The following is an 18699-nucleotide window of genomic DNA, read 5'->3' as shown; positions in this document are numbered from 1 at the left end:
TTGTGTAATTGCCACCGGCTGCAGCTCCCTGACCCGCAGCTCTGGAAGCGTTGGGACAACTGTGCTCTGGGCTGGACCCAGAAAGAGTTGCCCATCCCTGTGACACTTCAACACACGTGGCGCATCTGATTATAAGTCTGCTAATGAGGATGTGGTTTGAAAATCATTTTTGCTCCTTTATCTTGAACTGAAATTCTTCTATCTGGATTTTACCATTGCTTAATTTTGCTGAGGGTTCACAAACCACAGATCTTTACAGTGTTGAACATATGTATTCTTGGGAGTTCAAATTCCCAGCTTTCATCCGTCACTCCCAACTGTTCCAGCTTCAGCAATTTCATTTCACCAGCTGTCCTGCCAGGGGACCCCAGCACCACCTCATGCCAGTGTTACAGATCCTTTCTCAGAGCAGCCAGATGGCCTCTTATGCAAAAATTTTTTAAAATTAAAAATGGTTTCCAAGTAAAATAAGACAGGCAGACAGAGTCTTCCACCTCGTCCCCTCAACCTAAGCCACTCACCGCTCAAACTGGTCTCCACCCAGAGGTTGCTTAGAAACACGTACAGAACGTCCAAGGCAGCTTGGAAATGACTTGCATCTCTTCTCCCAACACACACCGTGGGCTGTTTTACAGGAATCAGATCAAAGTGGAACAAACTTGTGAAGTTTCCAGCAACCAAATGCAACTTCCCCATTGTTTTTGCTCACATGCTTGCACGATTCACTATCACAGTGAAACAAAAGACAGAAGAAGGCATCTTTGGCGGGTTAGGGCTTGGAATTGTGACTGGAATTAAAGACACATGAGAAATCCCGTCTCAGGGACCCAGCCAAACCTGAAATGAATGAGTCAGGGAGCTGCTGCCAACCTTTGGGAGTAACTCCAGCCTGATATGTGACTCTTTGGGTGTGCCCCCAATGCTTAGGACAAGGGAAGACATGTTTTTGGACCTTTGCACTTCCCAGCATCCAGAAAGAGAAACAAAAGAGGTTACCTGATTCGCTGGACATGGCCAGTGGGCGTCATCCATGGGGAGAAAAGAGATGCAGTGATTTAAGAAGAGCCTGGAGGGAAAAACCAAGCAAAAATGGAAATGGATGGAAGGAAAACATAATTTACAAAATAATATTAAACATTTAATTTTAAACAATGTGAGGAGAGCCTTTGGAATGGTCTTGAGCCTTTTAGGATTTTGGATTCAGTGTCTTTCCTCACAGACGAATGAAAAGTATCTCAAAGGTAGCAACGTGTTAGATTCTGGAGAAGAAAGATCAGCCTCACCTTGCTTTGGGGTTCCCTGTGTGCTCAAGAAAGTGTGACTTCATTGTAGGCACTAAATAAAAATGCTCTGCGTGGATCTTAACATCCTTTATTTGAAACCCTCCAAGAAATTCCCACAGCTCCCCTCTGCAGCCCCACTTCCCTTCCCCATCCTCAATCACACCATCTCACCAGGGTCCTCAAATGCATCTTTCCTTTGCCCAAGCCTCTTCCCAGACCTTCCACCCCATGGCTCTATTGATCCTTCATCTGGACCCTCCCCTCCACCAAGATGCCTCCGCGATAAGCATTTCTGCTCCACCCTGTTTCCCTCACAACGCACAGATCTCCACATCATCTTCACTCCCTTGTTCACGTGTCTGTGTCTGTGGTCTGTCCTCCCCCTGGTTGCCAGCCCCACCAGGCACTCTCTTCCACACCGTACCCCAGCTGTCCCTGGTAGGACAGCCTCTGCGGGCAGCTGGCATTCCTCGGTCTTGTCTCTCTGGAAGTTTTCTCCTGTCACACAGCCAAGTCCAAGTTTGTTTACCTTGTCTTTAGCCAAAGCCTGATCTACTATCCCAAGAAGAAAGGCAGCAAAACTGTCTCCTGTTAACTATTTACAAAGCAGTACCTTTTTTGTTGCTGTTGCTTACACGCCCTGAGGGTTTTGCATTGGTCCAATTGACATAATTTGAATAATGTGGTAAGTTAATATTTCTCTAAAAACTTTCATGTGGTTACATTTGTAATGTATGTTAATACATTAATATAAACTGTAGTATTCATTTTATTTAAAAAAAATCATTTGGCAAGTTTCATATGGAACACTGTAAGTCCCCAAGACTACAGGCTGAAGCATTAGGAAAAATCGAATACGTTATTTTTAACATACTGTGCAAAACCCCCAGAGGATTTGCTCACAAGGATCTATCTTGTTCAGGCACTTTTTTTTTGGCAGTGCATGTTTGGAAAGACGATTATCACCCCAACTTGTTTTCAGTGAGTAGATGAAAAAAAGAGAAGGCAAATCCAAGAAGAGGATTTAGTAAAAAGAAATACGGGAAAGCAAAGAGATAGGAAGAGAAAGTCCAGAGGCAACAGAGTCCTCCTGGAGGAAGGCCCAGTCCAGGGGCTCAGCCCGAGCTGCACGTTAGGACCACAATTCCCAGACTGTGAGCAACAAAATCAGAGTCTGGGGTTGGGAACCAGGTGGCAGTACTTTCTTTGCTCTTAGGGAAACTCATGGTGGCAAATCACTGCTGTAGACCACAGGTGCTCACGTTTGAGAGGTGATCAGAGGGCTTCTTAGGACACATTTCTTGGCAGCACCCCAGAGCTTCTGACTCGGCAGGCCTGGGTGGCCCCTAAACAGGTGCATTTCTAACGGGTCCCAGGGGATGTGACGCTGCAGGTCCAGGACCACAGGATGACAGCGAGCCTGTGCTCTGGACCTGGGATGCTTTGCCTTGGGGAAAAGATAAAGCCCCAGGGATTGTTTGAGAACTAAATCAAACACTCTAATAGCTTCACACAGCCTCTGGGCCCCCATGCCTCATTATACCTGCTTTTGCCTATACCTCACCCGGCTGCACAGGAAGCTTTCAGGGCTTTCGGGGAGAGAGTGGCACGTGGAAGTGGGAGGGGTGTCCGGAGGCAGAGGCAGGGCCAGCCCTGCAGCCGTGTTGGGGCAGGTGTCCTGCCCATCTGCTGCCTTCAGCCATGGGCACCCTCCTCTTCCTCTTCTCAGCTTGTCATTGAGGACTCAGCCTCTGTGTTGCTGCTCCCTCTTCCTCTGCATTAATTTCCTTCCCTCTCGTTTGATTAGTGGGATTCTCTGAGTGTATATGGCCGACCTCATGCTACTCACTCAGTGCCCTGCAGAACTTGAGGGCAGTGGGCTGCGGGGGCTTTGGTTGGGAGGAACGGTCCAGGTTTAGTGAGTGTGTCAAGCACTCAGTTCCTAAGATGGTATTTAGAGACATAGCTGCCAATAGAGGTTACTTTATAGGATGGGATTCTGGGGCACTGTGTGGAATATCTTCTGTCACCTTCCAGACCCAGTCCCACACTCTTGGGCCTGACCTCTGCCCTGGGAACCAACCTGGCCAACACCACTGCCGGCATCACCAGCAGGAGCTGAGGACGACGGGATGTTTATTCCCCGGAACCTTGAGCCAAGTCATCCCACCTCCCCCACCCCCCCGGCCCGCTTCTGCTGATGGAAGGTGGGAACTCTGTCCCTCTGTCCAGGCCTGCTCCCTGACTTTGTATCTGGTGACTTCTCCCTCCCCTCCCTCCTCTCCAGGGGAGGTGACTCTGTGTCCTGCCTGCACTTTTGTAAGGAATTCCTTTATTAAACTCTCCTGAAATGATGTTAACTGGAGTGTGCCGTCTCATCTCTGCTGGGACCCTGATTGCTACGTTTACTTTCACATTTTCAGATTATATTTTTCCATGATGTTTGCATTTCTTATAACAAGCCCATGTTACTTTTACAGTAGAAGAAGTAAACAGCAAAGAGGAGAAGCGAGGAAAGGCAGCAGTCAGTATGCTGCATGGGGCGGAGAGCTGCTCCCTGACCTGGCCCACTCTGGGCCTAGGTTTCAACCCCCAAGGGGACACAGAACTGACCCAGGTCCCTGCATCTGTGCATAAAATACCCAGGGGAAGATTTTAACTCAGCGAATTATGATGATGCAAAAGGATTTGCCAAGAACGACTCAATTCACCCTCTGGAGTGAGAAGGTTATAACTTTACTCTGCATTCATTTCAAGGTCTACCTCAAGCTCAGAGGCTACAAGGCCAGGCTTTGGAGTTAGGCAGACCTGGGCTCCAGCCTGAGTGACCTCAGAGAAGTCACCTAACTTCTCTGAACCCCAACCTTGTCATTGGCAGAATATCAGCTGTGGAGAGAATTAAATGAGATAATATATTTTCAATCTTTAGCAAAATGAGCACCCAGCAAGTCCTCAAAACACGGAGATAATTCTCCTATAATTATTATAAATGCTATTCCATACCTTGAGCAATCGTGAATACAAAGATGGGTGACGATATACACACTTCTAGTTTTTCACATATCATGTGTGGCAAGAGGCATTTTTGGTCCCAGTCTGGCCTGGGCTGCTCTAAGGTCTTCAGCCCCTATTCTGTCCGTCCTCAGCTGAGGGTCCCTAAATACCTGAGGCCCAATTTGCTCTGCCTTGGGGTGGCAAGCCCTCCTCTCAAGGGCTTTGCCACAGTTGGCAGAAGATCCGCAGTCTGAGGATCTATAGTCATTCAAAGGTCACTTCATGCACAGAGTGTTACCACCTGATGTCTGAGGAGGAAAGCTTCCCTCCAGTAAGCTTCCCAGGACTCCAGCCGCCAGCCTGGTGGTCAGCTGGGACAAGCATCTTGCTGTCGGTCACGCGAGGGCTCTGTGTCTGGCTCAGTGTAGTTTGGGGGCTGCCATCTTAAACGTTTGCTGTTCGGGAACAGTCTTTTCCTGAATGAGATTCAAGCTCAGTGCTCCCACGGGACACGGGACAATTCCCCTATAAAGGCACCCTGTCGTCTCTGTCCATCCAACCACTCCTCCGTGGTCAGAGGGCCTCAGTGGAAAAAGCATTATGTGTTTGACCCTGTCCATCTGGGGTTCATCGGAGCTGAAGGTAGGAATGGTCACCTTGAAGCTCTACGTCTCCAGGCCTGAAAGACCGAAGCCACTTCCTTGTCCCACCCCTATGGGCTGGGAGCAAAGGCTCGCACGGGAGCCTCTCGGGATGGCACTCGAAGGACAGCTGGTCTCCATGGACTGTGTCACACTCTTGTTTCTGTCCTTCCCTGGCCACTCTCCCTCTGCACATCTATGGCCCAGGTCTGTGGGAGGATCACGGAGATCATGGGTGTAGGGTCCGCGTGGCTTGGGGCTCAGCTCCTGGTGTCCACTATGCAACCCCAGGCCCAGCTGCAGGACACGTGTCCACCAGTGGGGTTCTCTTTGGCACCAGACCCTCTACTGGGCATCCAACAGCTCCCAGCTGCCAGACTGATCTTTAAAATATAAATTTGTTCATACCCTTCTCCCTGAGTAAAATTCTTCAATGCTTTTTTTCTGTGCCTTTATAATAAAATTCAAGCATCTCTCTAGAGCCCACCCACAGGCTCAGGAAGCTCTGCCTCTGGTTACCTTCCAGTGCTCATCAAAAAACACCCCATCACCTGTTTCCTGAGATCCAATCTCCCCACCATTTCTCTGTCCCTTGACCAAGCCCCACTTGCTCCCTCCTCAGGACCAGGACGTTTGTACTTAGGGTTCCCTTGACTAGAGCACTGTCCCCTACATCTTCCCACACTGCCCCCTCTTCACCCCCACCTTAAAGAAGCCCCCCCAGGGAGCCCTCTTCTGGTCCTCAGGCAGACACCCTCTCCTCTTCAGTCCTGCCTGCACCCTAACTTCCCCCAACCCATTTATCATTTGACATTTTCTCCCTCATTGTCTGTCTGTGAACGTAAGCGTGTAAGGGCAGAGAGCCTGTTCATTTCCACCTGTGTCAGCAGGCCCCTAGGACAGTGAAGAGAACATAGTAGGGGGTTAATAAATAGGTGAGGATGGGTGATGATTCCCCAAGTGCCTCACAGTTTAGAGACAGGGGGGTCCTGGCTCCAGGCCAGAGAGCCCAGAGAAGCCCAGGCAGCCATGCCCCCTGTGGACCAGTTACACAACAGGGAAATAGAGGTAGGAAGTGTCCCAGCCTGGCTTCTGAAGAGTGCAGGCCCCCAGTGCACCTGATGCAGAGAGACTGGGGATGCAGGAGAAGTGGGTATTCAGAAACCGAAGACACTCAGGTGTGGGGAGCACACTCAGGTGTGGCGGAGGACAGGTGCTGATGCTGTGGGTTTCCAGCAAGCCTGAGCCCGACACCAACGAGTGGGATGCTGGGCTTTGGAGCTAGGCGGCTTGCCCAGGCCACAGCTGGCCAGGCTCAGCTGAGCCTTCCCAGAGGGGGAGAGCTGTGTAAACAGGAAGTCCACTGCCCGGACGCTGATGTGCCTTTGATAAGGGCGGAATCCTCGGGGGTCTCTTTCTCCCAAAGAGTTTCTCTGTTGGTTTGAAGCCACAGCTCCAGTGCAGGAAAACAAACTGGAAAGTGTGGACACTTTCCTCCTTCCTGGCTCAATCTCCATGGGGGAGGGACGGGAGGGGAGAAGAGGAGAGGGGAGGGAGGGAGGGACTAGGGATACATGAGAAAAAGGGTGAAAAGCGGAAGAAAATAAGACGAGGAAAATGAAGGAGAGGGTGAGACACCGAGGAAGAAGCAAAGGAAGAGCTGAGTGATTACGTAATTTCTCTGAAGTAAAACTAAACAAAATGGAACTTTGAAAAGCTAGAGGTACTTTGAAGGGATCAACATATGAAGTTTCATAGGTTAGAACTTCTGTGGAGCCCCTGCTTGCAAACACCCGAGTCAGAAGCACTCTCTTTCCAGGAACGGGTCTCTCCAGAAATTCCGTTTTCTAGTGTGTGCTCTTTGTGGAGAAGAGAGATAAGGCAGCTTAGCACCATCCCTGCCGGGTCTGTCCAGCCCTCTTCTCCCTGCTTCCTACGCAGTCTCCCACCCAGAGCTTATCTAGCCCAATTGTTCCACGTAAATCTTTCCCAAATCTCCACTCTGTCCTCATTTCACTTCCAAAATTCAGTCTCACATGTTCTATTACCACCTCCAGCCTGATGCCCCATCGACCCCTCAAACTTACTAAAATCTGGCCTCTGATCATCAAGTAATATACAGAAATAGGAGGAGTGCATCAAAAATGAGAAGTAGAAGGATTGCTTGGAAAGCAATTGTATTTCTGCAGTATTCCTCCACCTCCCCACACATTACTAGGTCCTTTGCATGAAGCAGGTGATCAATGGCTGTTCACTGAGTGAATAAATTGATAACAGACACCACCATCCACCTAAATGGAAATCACTCCCTTGTGAAGCCCAGTGAGCCCCACCCCTGCCACCCTCCCTGTCCCCTCTCTGCTGCCCCAACTCGTCTTCTTCTTCAAACAGCACTATGCGGGGTAGCATCTTCATTTGTCCCCCTCTTCAGTTTTCCTCCATTCCAATGCATTTGACGAGCTAAATCTTTCTCAAGCCAAGGTTTAATATTTGACACGTACACAAATGTCCTACTGTGTGCCTGGCCCTGTGCTAAGCATCTCACATACATGGTATCAACCTGCTCATCAAAGTCACCACGTTATGCACGTACCCCTATTTCTCCCCCCATCCCTGTACAAGAGGAAAACTGAAACCCTCGTGCAATATTAGTGGGATTGTCAATTGGTACAGACACTATGGAAAACAGTATGGAGGTTCCTCAAAAACCTGAAAATAGAACTACCATATGATCCAACAATTTCACTTCTGTGTATTTACCCAAAGAAAACAAAAACACTAATGTGAAAAGAGAAATGAACTCCAGTGTTCATTGTAGCTTTACAATTGCCAAGATGTGGAAGCAACCTAATTGTCCATCAATAGAAAAATGGATAGAGAAGATGTGGTGTGTATATACACACACACATATATATATATGTGTGTGTGTATATACACCTTGGAATATTATTCATCCATAGAAATAAAATATTGCAATTTGTGGCAATATGGACGGACCTAGAGGATATTATGCTAAGTGAAATAAATCAGACAGAGAAAGACAAATACCATGGAATTTCACTTATATTCTAAAAAACAAAACAAACAAACAAATCAAAACAAAAACAGACTCATAGATACAGAGAACAAAGGGGTGCTTGCCAGAGGGGAGGGGAATGGGGGAGCGGATAAAATAGGTGAAGGGGATTAAGAGGTACAAACATCCAGTTATATAGTAAATAAGACAGAGGGATGTAATACACAGCATAAGAAATATGGTTAATAACATTGTAACTTTGTATGGGGATAGCTGGTAACTAGCCTTATGTTGGTGATCATTTCATAATGTATGCAAATGTCAAATCATCATGTAGTACACCTGAAACTAACATATTCTTGTAGGTCAACTATATTTCAATTAAAAAAAATAAATAAATACATAAATAAATAAATAAGAGGAAAACTGAGCTTAGAGGTGGCACAGCTCACCAGGTTGAAGCAGGGAGCCTGCAGTGACTCCACAGCTGAATACTACATTGCTCTCTTGGGTTCTCACTTAGCGCTCCCCAACGCTGGACAACATAATAGTAAGTCCTTCCCTCTGACGTTCCAGACCTTCCCAGTCTGCGCCCCGCCCCCTTTCCAGGAGGATGCCCCTGGAGGTCTTCCAGTTTGGCTCCTCTGAGCTCCTTCTCCACATGCTCACCTTTGTTCTTTCCCCTGCCTAAAGGGTCATTTCTCAACATATTCAAACCCCACCCATTGTGGAGGGCCAAGATCATATAACACATGACATCTCCTTTTGGAGGTACTTCCATGTGACTTTCCTGTGTAGTCAGTACCTAGCCCTCTTGTGCTGATGTAGCCTCTTGGGGAAGTATGTCCTGGCAGCACCATGGTGTCTCTCCCTCCCGGACCTTGGGGCAGAAAGGAATATCCACCCTCTAGTGGTCAAACTGCAGGAGACCTCCCAGCTGTTCCTGCTGCCTCCTCCTAGCAACCAGACTAAAAGGGGAGCTATTCCTCAGAGCTCACTATGAACACCCCTTAAAGAGACATCGTCACCAGGGAACTCCATCTGACCAGCTTGCACCCAGGGAGGTCAGTATGTCCAAACCCTTTCCAAAGAATTCCAGAGCAGAAATAAATAATTGCTCTTCTAATACGCACTCTGACTTTATTGCCAGTTAAGTAATTTCGGTGTTTTTAAACTTTGGATTCATTACTCGAGGTCATTAAAAATAATCGTGAGCTTCAACATGCAGTACACTAATTAAGAGTTTGTGGCAGATTCCTGTCATTTCCTTCAAGTCCCTGAAATCCAAGTTCTCTCTTTCCCCAGTTTATTGAAATTCGAAAGCACATCCTGTGTTCTGTCAAGTTCCAGGTGACCCTGTGTTAAGAAGCCACTTTTTGGGCGGGATGAGTGGTTGGTATGAATCTGAATGTAAGAACAGATTGATTAATTTTTAAAAGTATAGGACATGTAATATTTTATCCTTTCAGAGTCCCCCCCACCCCCTAAAAAAAGTCATGGGATTCTTCCCCCAAAGAGCCCCAGGGACAACTTAACAATGTACAGGAAATTCAGAGGAATCTATGTTAGCTTGATGCTTCCAAGCCCCACCTTGGAAGAAAGTACAGAAAGTTAAATGCAAGAAAATTTACGCCCTGCAGCTACACTAGTTTAACTAAGAAATGAGATGTGGCAGGTCAGGTTGGGAAGCTAGATCTGGGCAGCTGCCACGTCCAGGTTCACATGTAGCTGGCACCCCGTGGAGGCACTCTTAACTGCCCATGCACCCACGGCTGCCCTGTCCTCTGCCCTGGGGCTCTGTCTTTTCAGAGTGACAGTCTCCAAAATGTGGGGTGAAAGGGCTGGTCCCTGAGCAGTGCAGAGGAGAGGTGTGCGTGCATTCGGAAGGCTGCCGCCGATCTACACGCCCCAAGATCTCAGTAACCTTCAAGGCAGCCCTAAGATGCATGACTGCTGCATGTCCAAGGCTGTCAAGTTCTCACCTGTCTTTTTCTCTGCAGTAGGGCTTGCTAAATTGTGTACATATTTCTGGGTTGGTAGGTTAACTTCGGATCTTGGTTCTTTCATCCAAGGCAGTTGAAATTCCTCCATCTACACGCGGTCAAAGTCTTGATCAGAACTTCTATAGTGGACCAACGTCTCAAATGCCCTTTCGGCACCTCAACCCTTCTTCCCCTAGTCTGCAGGTGATGAGAGAGACCTGGGCGACAGGTCTTGTCGAGGACTAACTTGCATTATGTCCCCTTCTTTCCTTTGGGACGTGTCTTTTAATTCCTTCACTACTGCCATGGATCTCTTCCGTACTGTTCAAGTTTTTTAGGTGCCTTTTAAGAAATAGCACCAAGAGCTGAGTTTGGACTAGAAAGCAGGGCTCTGAGACTCCCCGCTCCCTCAGGGGAAAAGGTGGAATCAAGGACTCCCCTTCGTCTAATCCATTTGACGGTCATCCTTGCCTCTCTCAGCTGGATTGTGACCCATTTACACCCCATGGGGAAAGGATGCCCCACGCTGCCCACTGCAATCCCATTTTCACATCTTAGAGATACACCAAGGTTCTAATGACATTTTTCCAAACATTCTTGCTCAGAAAAGTTTAAAGAGAAAGGATGAGCCTAGAGTCCTTCTGCAGGCGGGATGTGGAGAGCCAGATGTTCCATCCCCTTGTTCCCTCCCCTCAACAGAAGTGGGCATGGCTCTTTACACCGAGCTGGGCTGGGCGGTGGAGTCTGGGAAACAAATAGTCTGTTCCTTTCTCTTCCCTCCCTAAAGAAATGCATTTCCCTCCAAAGCAGTCTTATTATTTGTGTATGTTCTCAGTGTCCTTCATCACAAGTGGCTCGCAGCCAGCTCAAGGGAAACTATGAAATTCACAAGAGAGCCCCTGTAGATGGAAAGAATCACTCACTAACTCCAGTAATTATGATGGTTTTTTTCTTTTTATTAATAGAGTAACCCCCGATGTAGCCTCAGCTAAGCAATTTATCAAATATAAATTCCAGAGCCTATATATAACTGGATTCCTTTTAAAGCTTTTAACGGATCCATCCTATAGATTTCTTTTGTTGAGGGTTCAGTGGAACACGAGAGGATGAAATGAGGGGAACTCGGGAGTTAACCCTCTAAAATTGAGATTTCTTGAGCTGGTTCAGAGAAGGCTATGTTTCTGGGGAAGGAAAACAAAGAAAGATGAGACAGGAAGAGGTGAGAAGTCTTAGTATTTGGTGTAATGAGTACTGTTTGGGGAGCTATAGGCTTTCAGCCATGCCAACAAAATCCTCCCTCAGCAATATTTGAGGAATATTTCTCCTAAAGATGTGAGTAGTTCAGTTGTGTATTACTGTCTACCAAACCATCCCAAACACAGTGACATAAAGACACTTCACCACTTCACTGTGCTCATGGAGTCTGTGGCTCATGAGTTTGAACAGGGAAGAAGGGGGTGACTGGTCTCCCCTCCATGCACTTGGGGGCCTCAGCTGGAAAGAACTGAATGGCCAGGAGTGATGCTCACAGCTGAGGGCCGAACTGAAGTCATCTGGAGGTGCCTTCTCTCAATGTCTGGCACCTGGGCTAGACAGCCAGCAGGTTAGGCTCCACTGTGACTTGCCAACCACAGCACGAAGGCCTTGCCTTTCCATGTAGCCTTTCTTGGATTCCAAATGAAAGGGCCTGTGATGGTTAATTTTATGTGTCAACTTGGCATGGCCGTAGTACCTAGATATTTGGTTAAACACTGTCTGTATGTCACTGTGAAGCGTTTTTTTTGTTTTGTTTTGTTTTACTGTGGTTTTGGTTTTGTTTTTTCTTAGGTGAGATTAACATTTAAATCAGTAGACTTTGAATACAGCAGATGATCCTCCGTAATGTGGGTGGGCCTCATCCAATCAGGTGAAGGTCTTAAGAGAAAAAGACTAACCTCTCCCAAAGAGGGAATTCTGCCTCCAGACTTCCCTGGAACTCAAGACTGTAACATCAACTCTTCCCTGGGTCTTCAGCCTGCCTATCCACCTACCTGACGATTTTGGATTTGCCAGGCTCCACAATCAGGTGAGATAATTCCTTAAAACATGTGATTAGTTCTGTTTATTTGTTCTGTTTCTATTAGTTCTGTTTCTCTAGAGAACCCTACCACCTAGGGGCTCAAGAGGGACAATCCCGAGAGACCTAATCGGAAGGCTGAAGCATCTGGGCCTTTCCTGGCTGAGCCCCAGCACAGAGTGTCACTGCTCCATGCTCTGTTGGTTAAGCCCAGATTCAGGGGGAGGGCGTGTAGACCACCTCTCAACAGGAAGCGTGTCGAGGAATGTGGGTCCATGTCTTACAGCCTGCCCACTATAAAATCCACAATGGCCCTTTGAGAACTAGGCTAAGACACAGGGTAAATGTTCCCAATAATTATCTAAGGAGCCAGACGAAGTACAGATTGAAGATCGTGTCTGTGCCAAGAGCCCTGGCATCATCACACAGCCTCTGAATGCATTTCCTTACTGGAGACAAGAGGGGATGGTCAAGGTCACATTTGTCCTAGGTCTTGGGTAGGACCAACCGTCGAGAGAACTGCTGTCTTGCTCTGAGCTTTGGGAGAAGCTGTGGCTTGTGTACCATGGGTCTAATCTGTGTGACAGAGTAGACAACTTGGAAGAGGGCATATAGGCAGAACCTAAAATTTTAATGTGGGTCAGGTTGAGGGGATGGCCGAGGGCACGCCCCACAAGACGCCTCCTCTCAGTGTGCTTACTGTATAAGGTTGTACTCAAACTTTTTCATTGTCTCATTTAACTTTTCAAATAAGCATGTAGAGTAGTTATCGTTGTTGCTGAACCAATCACCCTCAGATCTAGTGGCGTGCGGCAGGAACAATCATTTCGTTATCCATCCTTGTGGTCCTGGGTGGACTCAGCTCAGCTGGAAGCGCCCCATGGACGTGTCTCAGGTGGCAGTGAGGGCCGAAGTCACCTGAGGCTCACTCGCTCACAGGTCTGGCTGCTGAGGCTGTCACGGAACCTCCACTGGGACCGTCAGCTGGAACGTCTGCATTGGTCCTTCATGGAGAGTGACTGGGTGCTGAGAGGGAACAGCCCAAGAGAACCAGGCAGAAGCTGGCCAGCTTCTTGTGACCTCACTTTGGAATCACGTAGCATCACTTCCACTGCATTCTATCAGCTGCGAGCATCACGGAGGTCAGGCCATATTTAAGGGAAGGAGTCTGAAAGCACTTTCAGACATGCTAAAAACCATCACATGTTATTGTTCCTCTCCTCTTACAGATGAGGAAACTAAGATCTGGAGAGGCTGAGGTGAGTGGTGGTTCACACAGCTAGTAAGCAGCAGAGAGGAGACCTGAACGAGCTCAGCTATACCCTGCCTCTGTGTGAGCCCACATTCTAGCAGGGCACATAAAACACAGATGTGTAGGACCAGAAATTGAGGTTGAAATTGATAAGTACTAGAAGAAAGGAGCTGATAAATTATTCTAAGAGCAAAGAAGGAATGAACCTGTCCTGCTCAGAGAAGTACGGAAAGGCTTCCTGAAGCAGGTGGCTTGGAGCAGAGGGGGGAAGGATCTGTGTAAGATACAGATGTGCAGAGAAGCTGGGGGAATGGTGGGGAAGGTGGAGAGGCACAGGCATTTCTGTCAGAGACACTTGATGAGTGGATATGCAGAGGCAGGAACACACATGGCAGCCCTGTTAACAGCTGAATGTGCCTAAGACATTTCATGGAAGTAGATGCAGGACACGAGGACTGCCACCTGATGATGAAAACGGGCTGGGATGCCAGGTTGAGGCTTTGGCTTTTATTTAAAGCTGTGCTTCTCAAAATGTGATCCCTGGACCAGCAGCAAGGGCAGCACGAGCACCACCTGGGAACTTACAAGAAATACAAATTCTCAGTCCCACCCCAGACCTACTCAATGAGAAACTCTGGGGAGGGGGCCCAGCAAGCTCTGAGGCAGGCTCTTGTTTGAGACCCTCTGCTCCCAGGTACTGGGGGCTCCCGCAGCAGTTTTGAGCAAGAGAGTACTGTGATCTGAGATCCTCTTAAAGCAGATTGCCCTGGTTGTGGTGTGTTGGGCAGGCTGAAATGAGAAAGCAGATACTTGTCTCCAGGAAAGAGGTCCTGTACAATCGTACAAGTGCAGGAGGAGTGGAGGATGGGGCAGAAGTGATGGGCGAGGCACCGGGACAGGCAAAGCCCTGGGACTTGGAAACTGGTGAGGATAGTGGTCCCTTCCCCACAGCATCCCCTCTAAGGACGAATAGTTAACAGGCACAGTTGGACTATTTAGAATTTCTCTAAATATTTGAACCACGTGGCCCAGGAACCTGAGTATAAACTGAGGACCCGGGGGTTGGATTACAGACGCGGTTTCCTGTTACACAATCAAGCTACTCTCTGCAGTTTTCCTGGGGGAAAGCATTGCTTGGTCCAGCGTTTTCTTCTTCATGCTTCATTAGAAGGTCTGTTGGTTCCATCATGCTGTTGCAGAATGGGTTTAATAATACGAACTATCACATATGGTTGAAAATTAAATAATTCCTGCAAACTCAATTTTAATTATTATTAAAATAATTATTATTTTATTATTATAAATAATAAAATAAATAAAAATAATTATTATTTTAATTATTATTAAAATTAAAATTATTAAAATTATTATTAAAATTATTAATATTAATTATATTATTATTAGCTATTTTAATTATTATCATCCTCGTTGTCATCATCAGTATTCATTTATTAAAGATACATTTCTACCGTGTGCAAAGCACTGAGAACATAGTGGTCCATCCTCTGGGTCTGTCTATCCTTTACTGAGAGCTCACCTGTGAAACAGACAAGAACATGGAGCTTAGACTCTAAAAAATTGGGTTTGAGCTTTAAGTTTTGTAAAGTCTTAATTTTAATCTTGGTAAGCCACATCTCTAGGTTTGTTTAGTCTTCTGCAAATGGAATTAAAAGACTTGCCTTGCTTCACAAGACTGTGTGAGGATCAAATGAGAAAAAAAAGGGAAGACCGTTCTTCACTTTTTTTTTTTTTTTTTTTGCGATACGCGGGCCTCTCGCTGTTGTGGCCTCTCCCGTTGCGGAGCACAGGCTCCGGACGTGTAGGCTCAGTGGCCATAGGCCACATCCATTCCTGGTGCCTCCCTCTCTCTCCTTGCTCAAGGCCCGGTTCCCCACTGGAGTGTTGCAGATTTCATTGTCTCTTTTTCTGGGCTGTCCCCAGCTGCGCTTCCAATTCAATGAAAGCCAATTAAGTCACAAATCAATTGGCAAAATGACTAATTCAGTGACCATATAAATAAACAGATTTATCAACAACTTGTTTCTTTTGATTCTTTATTGAGACTTGGGCAATCTTACTGGATGTGATGATTTTATCAGCTTATTGATGTTTTAAGGGATGTTTCACTTGTGCTGCTGTAGGGATCCTGGAGGGCACCGGGACGTAAAGGAATTCTCTGATGGAGGACAGGCAAAGGCAATCAGCACGTGGATCCCCCTGGACTGCCTGACTCGGAGAGGGAGGGGCTGGCAGTATCAGCAGAATATGGAGGCCTCACAGCCCAGACTCCTACAGCTCTCTTAGGACCTGCCAATCCATCAGATGTAAATCGCTAGAGACTTTAATAAATACTTTGGTAAATCTGCCAAGTTTGCAGATTTGAAATACTGAAACATTAAAACATTAAAAGCTTTACATTTAAAACATTAAATTAGCCCTCCAGTGCCCAGTGGTCCAGTCACCCACCCGTGTGTGGTCGACTGGTTTTTAGGGACTTGTTGAGGCCCAGACAGACATTTCCGAGTGGACTTTCAGCACATGTGGCCGAGCCTGGTCTTCAGCGCACTGTGATTAGCCTTGTCTCTGGCAGTCGCCTGGCTCTGACTTGAGCCCGCAGACCTGCTCACTGACTAATGTTTCAGCAGAAGCCACAGAAGCAAAAGCGGGGGGACCTGCTCTCCAGGACTCCACACCCGAGTGAGATTTGGTACCACCTGGAAGAGTTCTGGCCTGAAAATTATTGCGTCAGCTCTCCTGGGGGCCTGCGTTTTGGGTATTGTTTACTTCTGGGGAAACTGAGGGCTGTAGGCCAGGAGGAACGGTGCTGAAGACACGTGTCAGTAAGAGACGAAGGTGAAAGTGAACAGCGGGATTCTGAGCCCCTCCATCAGCTGTGCTGGGTGTCTCCGCTGGGTCTCTCCGAGCCCACTTGCTTCCTACTCTACCCAGCAGAGAAACTGGCTAAAACTCCAACCTGATCAGATGTCTCAGGCCCCATGTCACCTCCCAGCATCCCCTCGTCCTTGAGGACAATTCCCAGACTCCTCAGTTTGGCACATGTGGCTTTAACTATTGGAGTCCTGGCTGTGTCTCTGGACTGACCACCTATTTTGGTTTTTACTAAACCACAATGTCACTGCCACTTGTGTGTCTTCTCACATGCTGGACCCCTTGAATCAATGACCCCCATCTTGTTTCAAGGCTACCTCTTACCCAGTGTATTTGTCTGCCAGGGCTGCCACAATAAAATACCATGGTCTGGGTGGCTGCTACAACAGATATTTATTCTCTCACAGTTCTGGAGGTTGGAAAGACCGAGGTCAAGGTGTGGGCAGGGTTGATTCCTTCTGAGGGCCATGAGGGAAAGGTTTGTTCCAGGTCCCTCTCCCTGGCTTGCAGATGACCACCTTCTCCCTGGATCTTCACAAGGTCTTTCCTCTGTACGTACATGTCTCTGTCCCAGCCTCTGTTCCTTATGAGGACACTGGTCATGTTGAATTAGGGCTCACCCTAGTAACCTTTTAACTTACCTCTTTAAAGGCCTTATTTCTAAATCAGCCACATGCTGAGGTATAGGGGGTTAGGACTTCAACATATGAATTTGGGGGGACACAGTTCAGCCCAAATCACCAAGCCCCAAGTAGGGAAGTAATTGCCCTGGTTTGAAGCGGATTGAGTGGTTTTCTACAACGTGAGACTGTGGATGCTAAAACTGGGACAGTCCTGAGCAGACCAGAGCCGTTGGTTCCCCAGCCCTAAATCTCCACGGGTGGGGCTCCCCGCACGTCTATCGCATCCTTCATCCCATTGTTCTCCCAAGTGTCTCCGCCCGCCTAGTAGGAACTCCTTTCTTACTCATCTTTGCATATACCTAGCATAATTCGGTGTTCATATATGCAGAGAAACTAATAAATATTCCCTGATTATGTTCCAGACTCTTCCTTCCCTCGTTCCTGGAGTGCCTCTCACCCTCCCCCTTTTAACTTGCAGTTTTTATATCAGATCCATGATAAAGGCTCAGCTTGAATGCAGAAAACCATTCCAGATTTGTCCACCAGAGCTGACTGGGAAGGTTTCTCCATCATTTGTGCCTGGCCCTCCGCATCCGCTGTCCTCTGCTTTGGGCTTGGTTATGTGGCAGGAGGCTTGACTGTGAATGTGTCTCATCCTTTCCAAAGGCTTGAGTGCAGGAAGCAAGCCCAGCCCCCCCTCCTAAGGTGACAGTGCTTGGTCGGTTAGACCAACAGTGCTCAGAAAGCTGGTCCTTGTCTCAGGTTGTTTGGTTCTCTCAGAGCCTGAGAGGTGGGGTCCAGAGAAAGTCAACGGCCTGGGTGGTCACACAGGGGCAGGGGTGGAGCTGGGAGGTTGCACTTCCAGTTGCAAATCTGTGGCGGGTGGCTGGAGTCCCCTGAACACCGAGCCGGGTGACCTCTGGGCCTACCTCCTCTGCCCGCCTTATGTCTTGCTTCCCCACAGGCGTTGTTCGAAGCCCCTGCTGGCCTGGGGCTTGCTGAGTGTGCGGGTCTCTGACTCCTCCCTGCATCTGTAGTGGTCGGGCACAGTGCCAATGAGATGTCTCTAGCACTTCCTGGTTGATTTTTGATCACCTGCTCTGTGCCCACCTGTGATGTGCAGGCAGAGGCACTCATTTTAGGAACGTGAGAGTTGAAGGCTCTCAGACTGTAGCTGTAGATCATGGACTGATCTAAATTTAAATTATAAGCATCCCTGTAATAATAGCTAACATTTATTCTGTGCCAGACCCCTCGGTGAGGGGGCTCCCATGTATTAATGTGTGTGAGCAGACTAGAACCCAGTGGGGCTGCTTCTCTTGTTATCCTGCAAATGAGGAAACTGAGGCACTGGGAGATTACATGATCTTTTCAAGGACACAGACCAGGCGTGACCCACTGAAATTCACACCCACCAGCCCTCTCACAACCACTCAAAGTTACGCTCTCAAAGTTTGTGTTCCACTCTCAACTGGAATTTAAATGGGAAACCTTCAAACTAAGAGTTTACAAACACACACTCCTACAGGATGGGGCCCCCTGAGCTTGTCCAGTGCTGGCAGGCTCTGTGTGTCCCAGGCTGGGAGCTCGGGCTGGTGCACCTGCACGCAGCCATCTGCATCCCTCCCCTCAGTGTTCCCTCCACGTCCATCCTCCTCTCCTCCCAGCTCCGTCCCTCTACTCCGTGGTCACGCTGGCCTCACTGCAGCCCGATTTCGCCACAGCTGTGGTCCGGGCCACGGGATTTAGCAGGGAATCAGTCTCTAATTGTATCCTATGAGTCACGACCATCTCCCAGCTAATAATAACTATGGCTACCCCTGCACAAGACCTCGAAAATCTCAGAGCTCTTTTACATGGGAAAGTGCAATTGATCCTTCTCGTGGCCTCATTAGGGAAGCAGGTGGCAGTGCTGATTTTCGTCTTCTAGGTAATCCAAGGGCCGGGCAAAGGGACAGAGGAG

General features: G+C 47.9%; 1 protein-coding gene across 3 annotated transcripts in view; it reads left to right on the top strand.

Moving 5' to 3' along the window:
* The window catches only part of CXCL12 (C-X-C motif chemokine ligand 12), a 28362-nt gene extending 24719 nt beyond the window's left edge, over positions 1-3643 (top strand). For all 3 annotated transcript variants that reach the window (XM_067710183.1, XM_067710179.1, XM_067710177.1), the window contains one exon: positions 3321-3643. In XM_067710183.1, the coding sequence (XP_067566284.1) occupies positions 3321-3405 (85 nt within the window). In that variant the 3' untranslated portion in view covers positions 3406-3643. The remainder of the gene's footprint in view (positions 1-3320) is intronic.
* Positions 3644-18699: the final 15056 nt, after the last annotated feature.

Source organism: Pseudorca crassidens, chromosome 16, assembly GCF_039906515.1.
Source record: "Pseudorca crassidens isolate mPseCra1 chromosome 16, mPseCra1.hap1, whole genome shotgun sequence".
Classification (NCBI taxonomy): domain Eukaryota; kingdom Metazoa; phylum Chordata; class Mammalia; order Artiodactyla; family Delphinidae; genus Pseudorca; species Pseudorca crassidens.
Note: the sequence above shows the minus strand (reverse complement) of the source record. Positions and strands in the feature narration are given on the sequence as shown.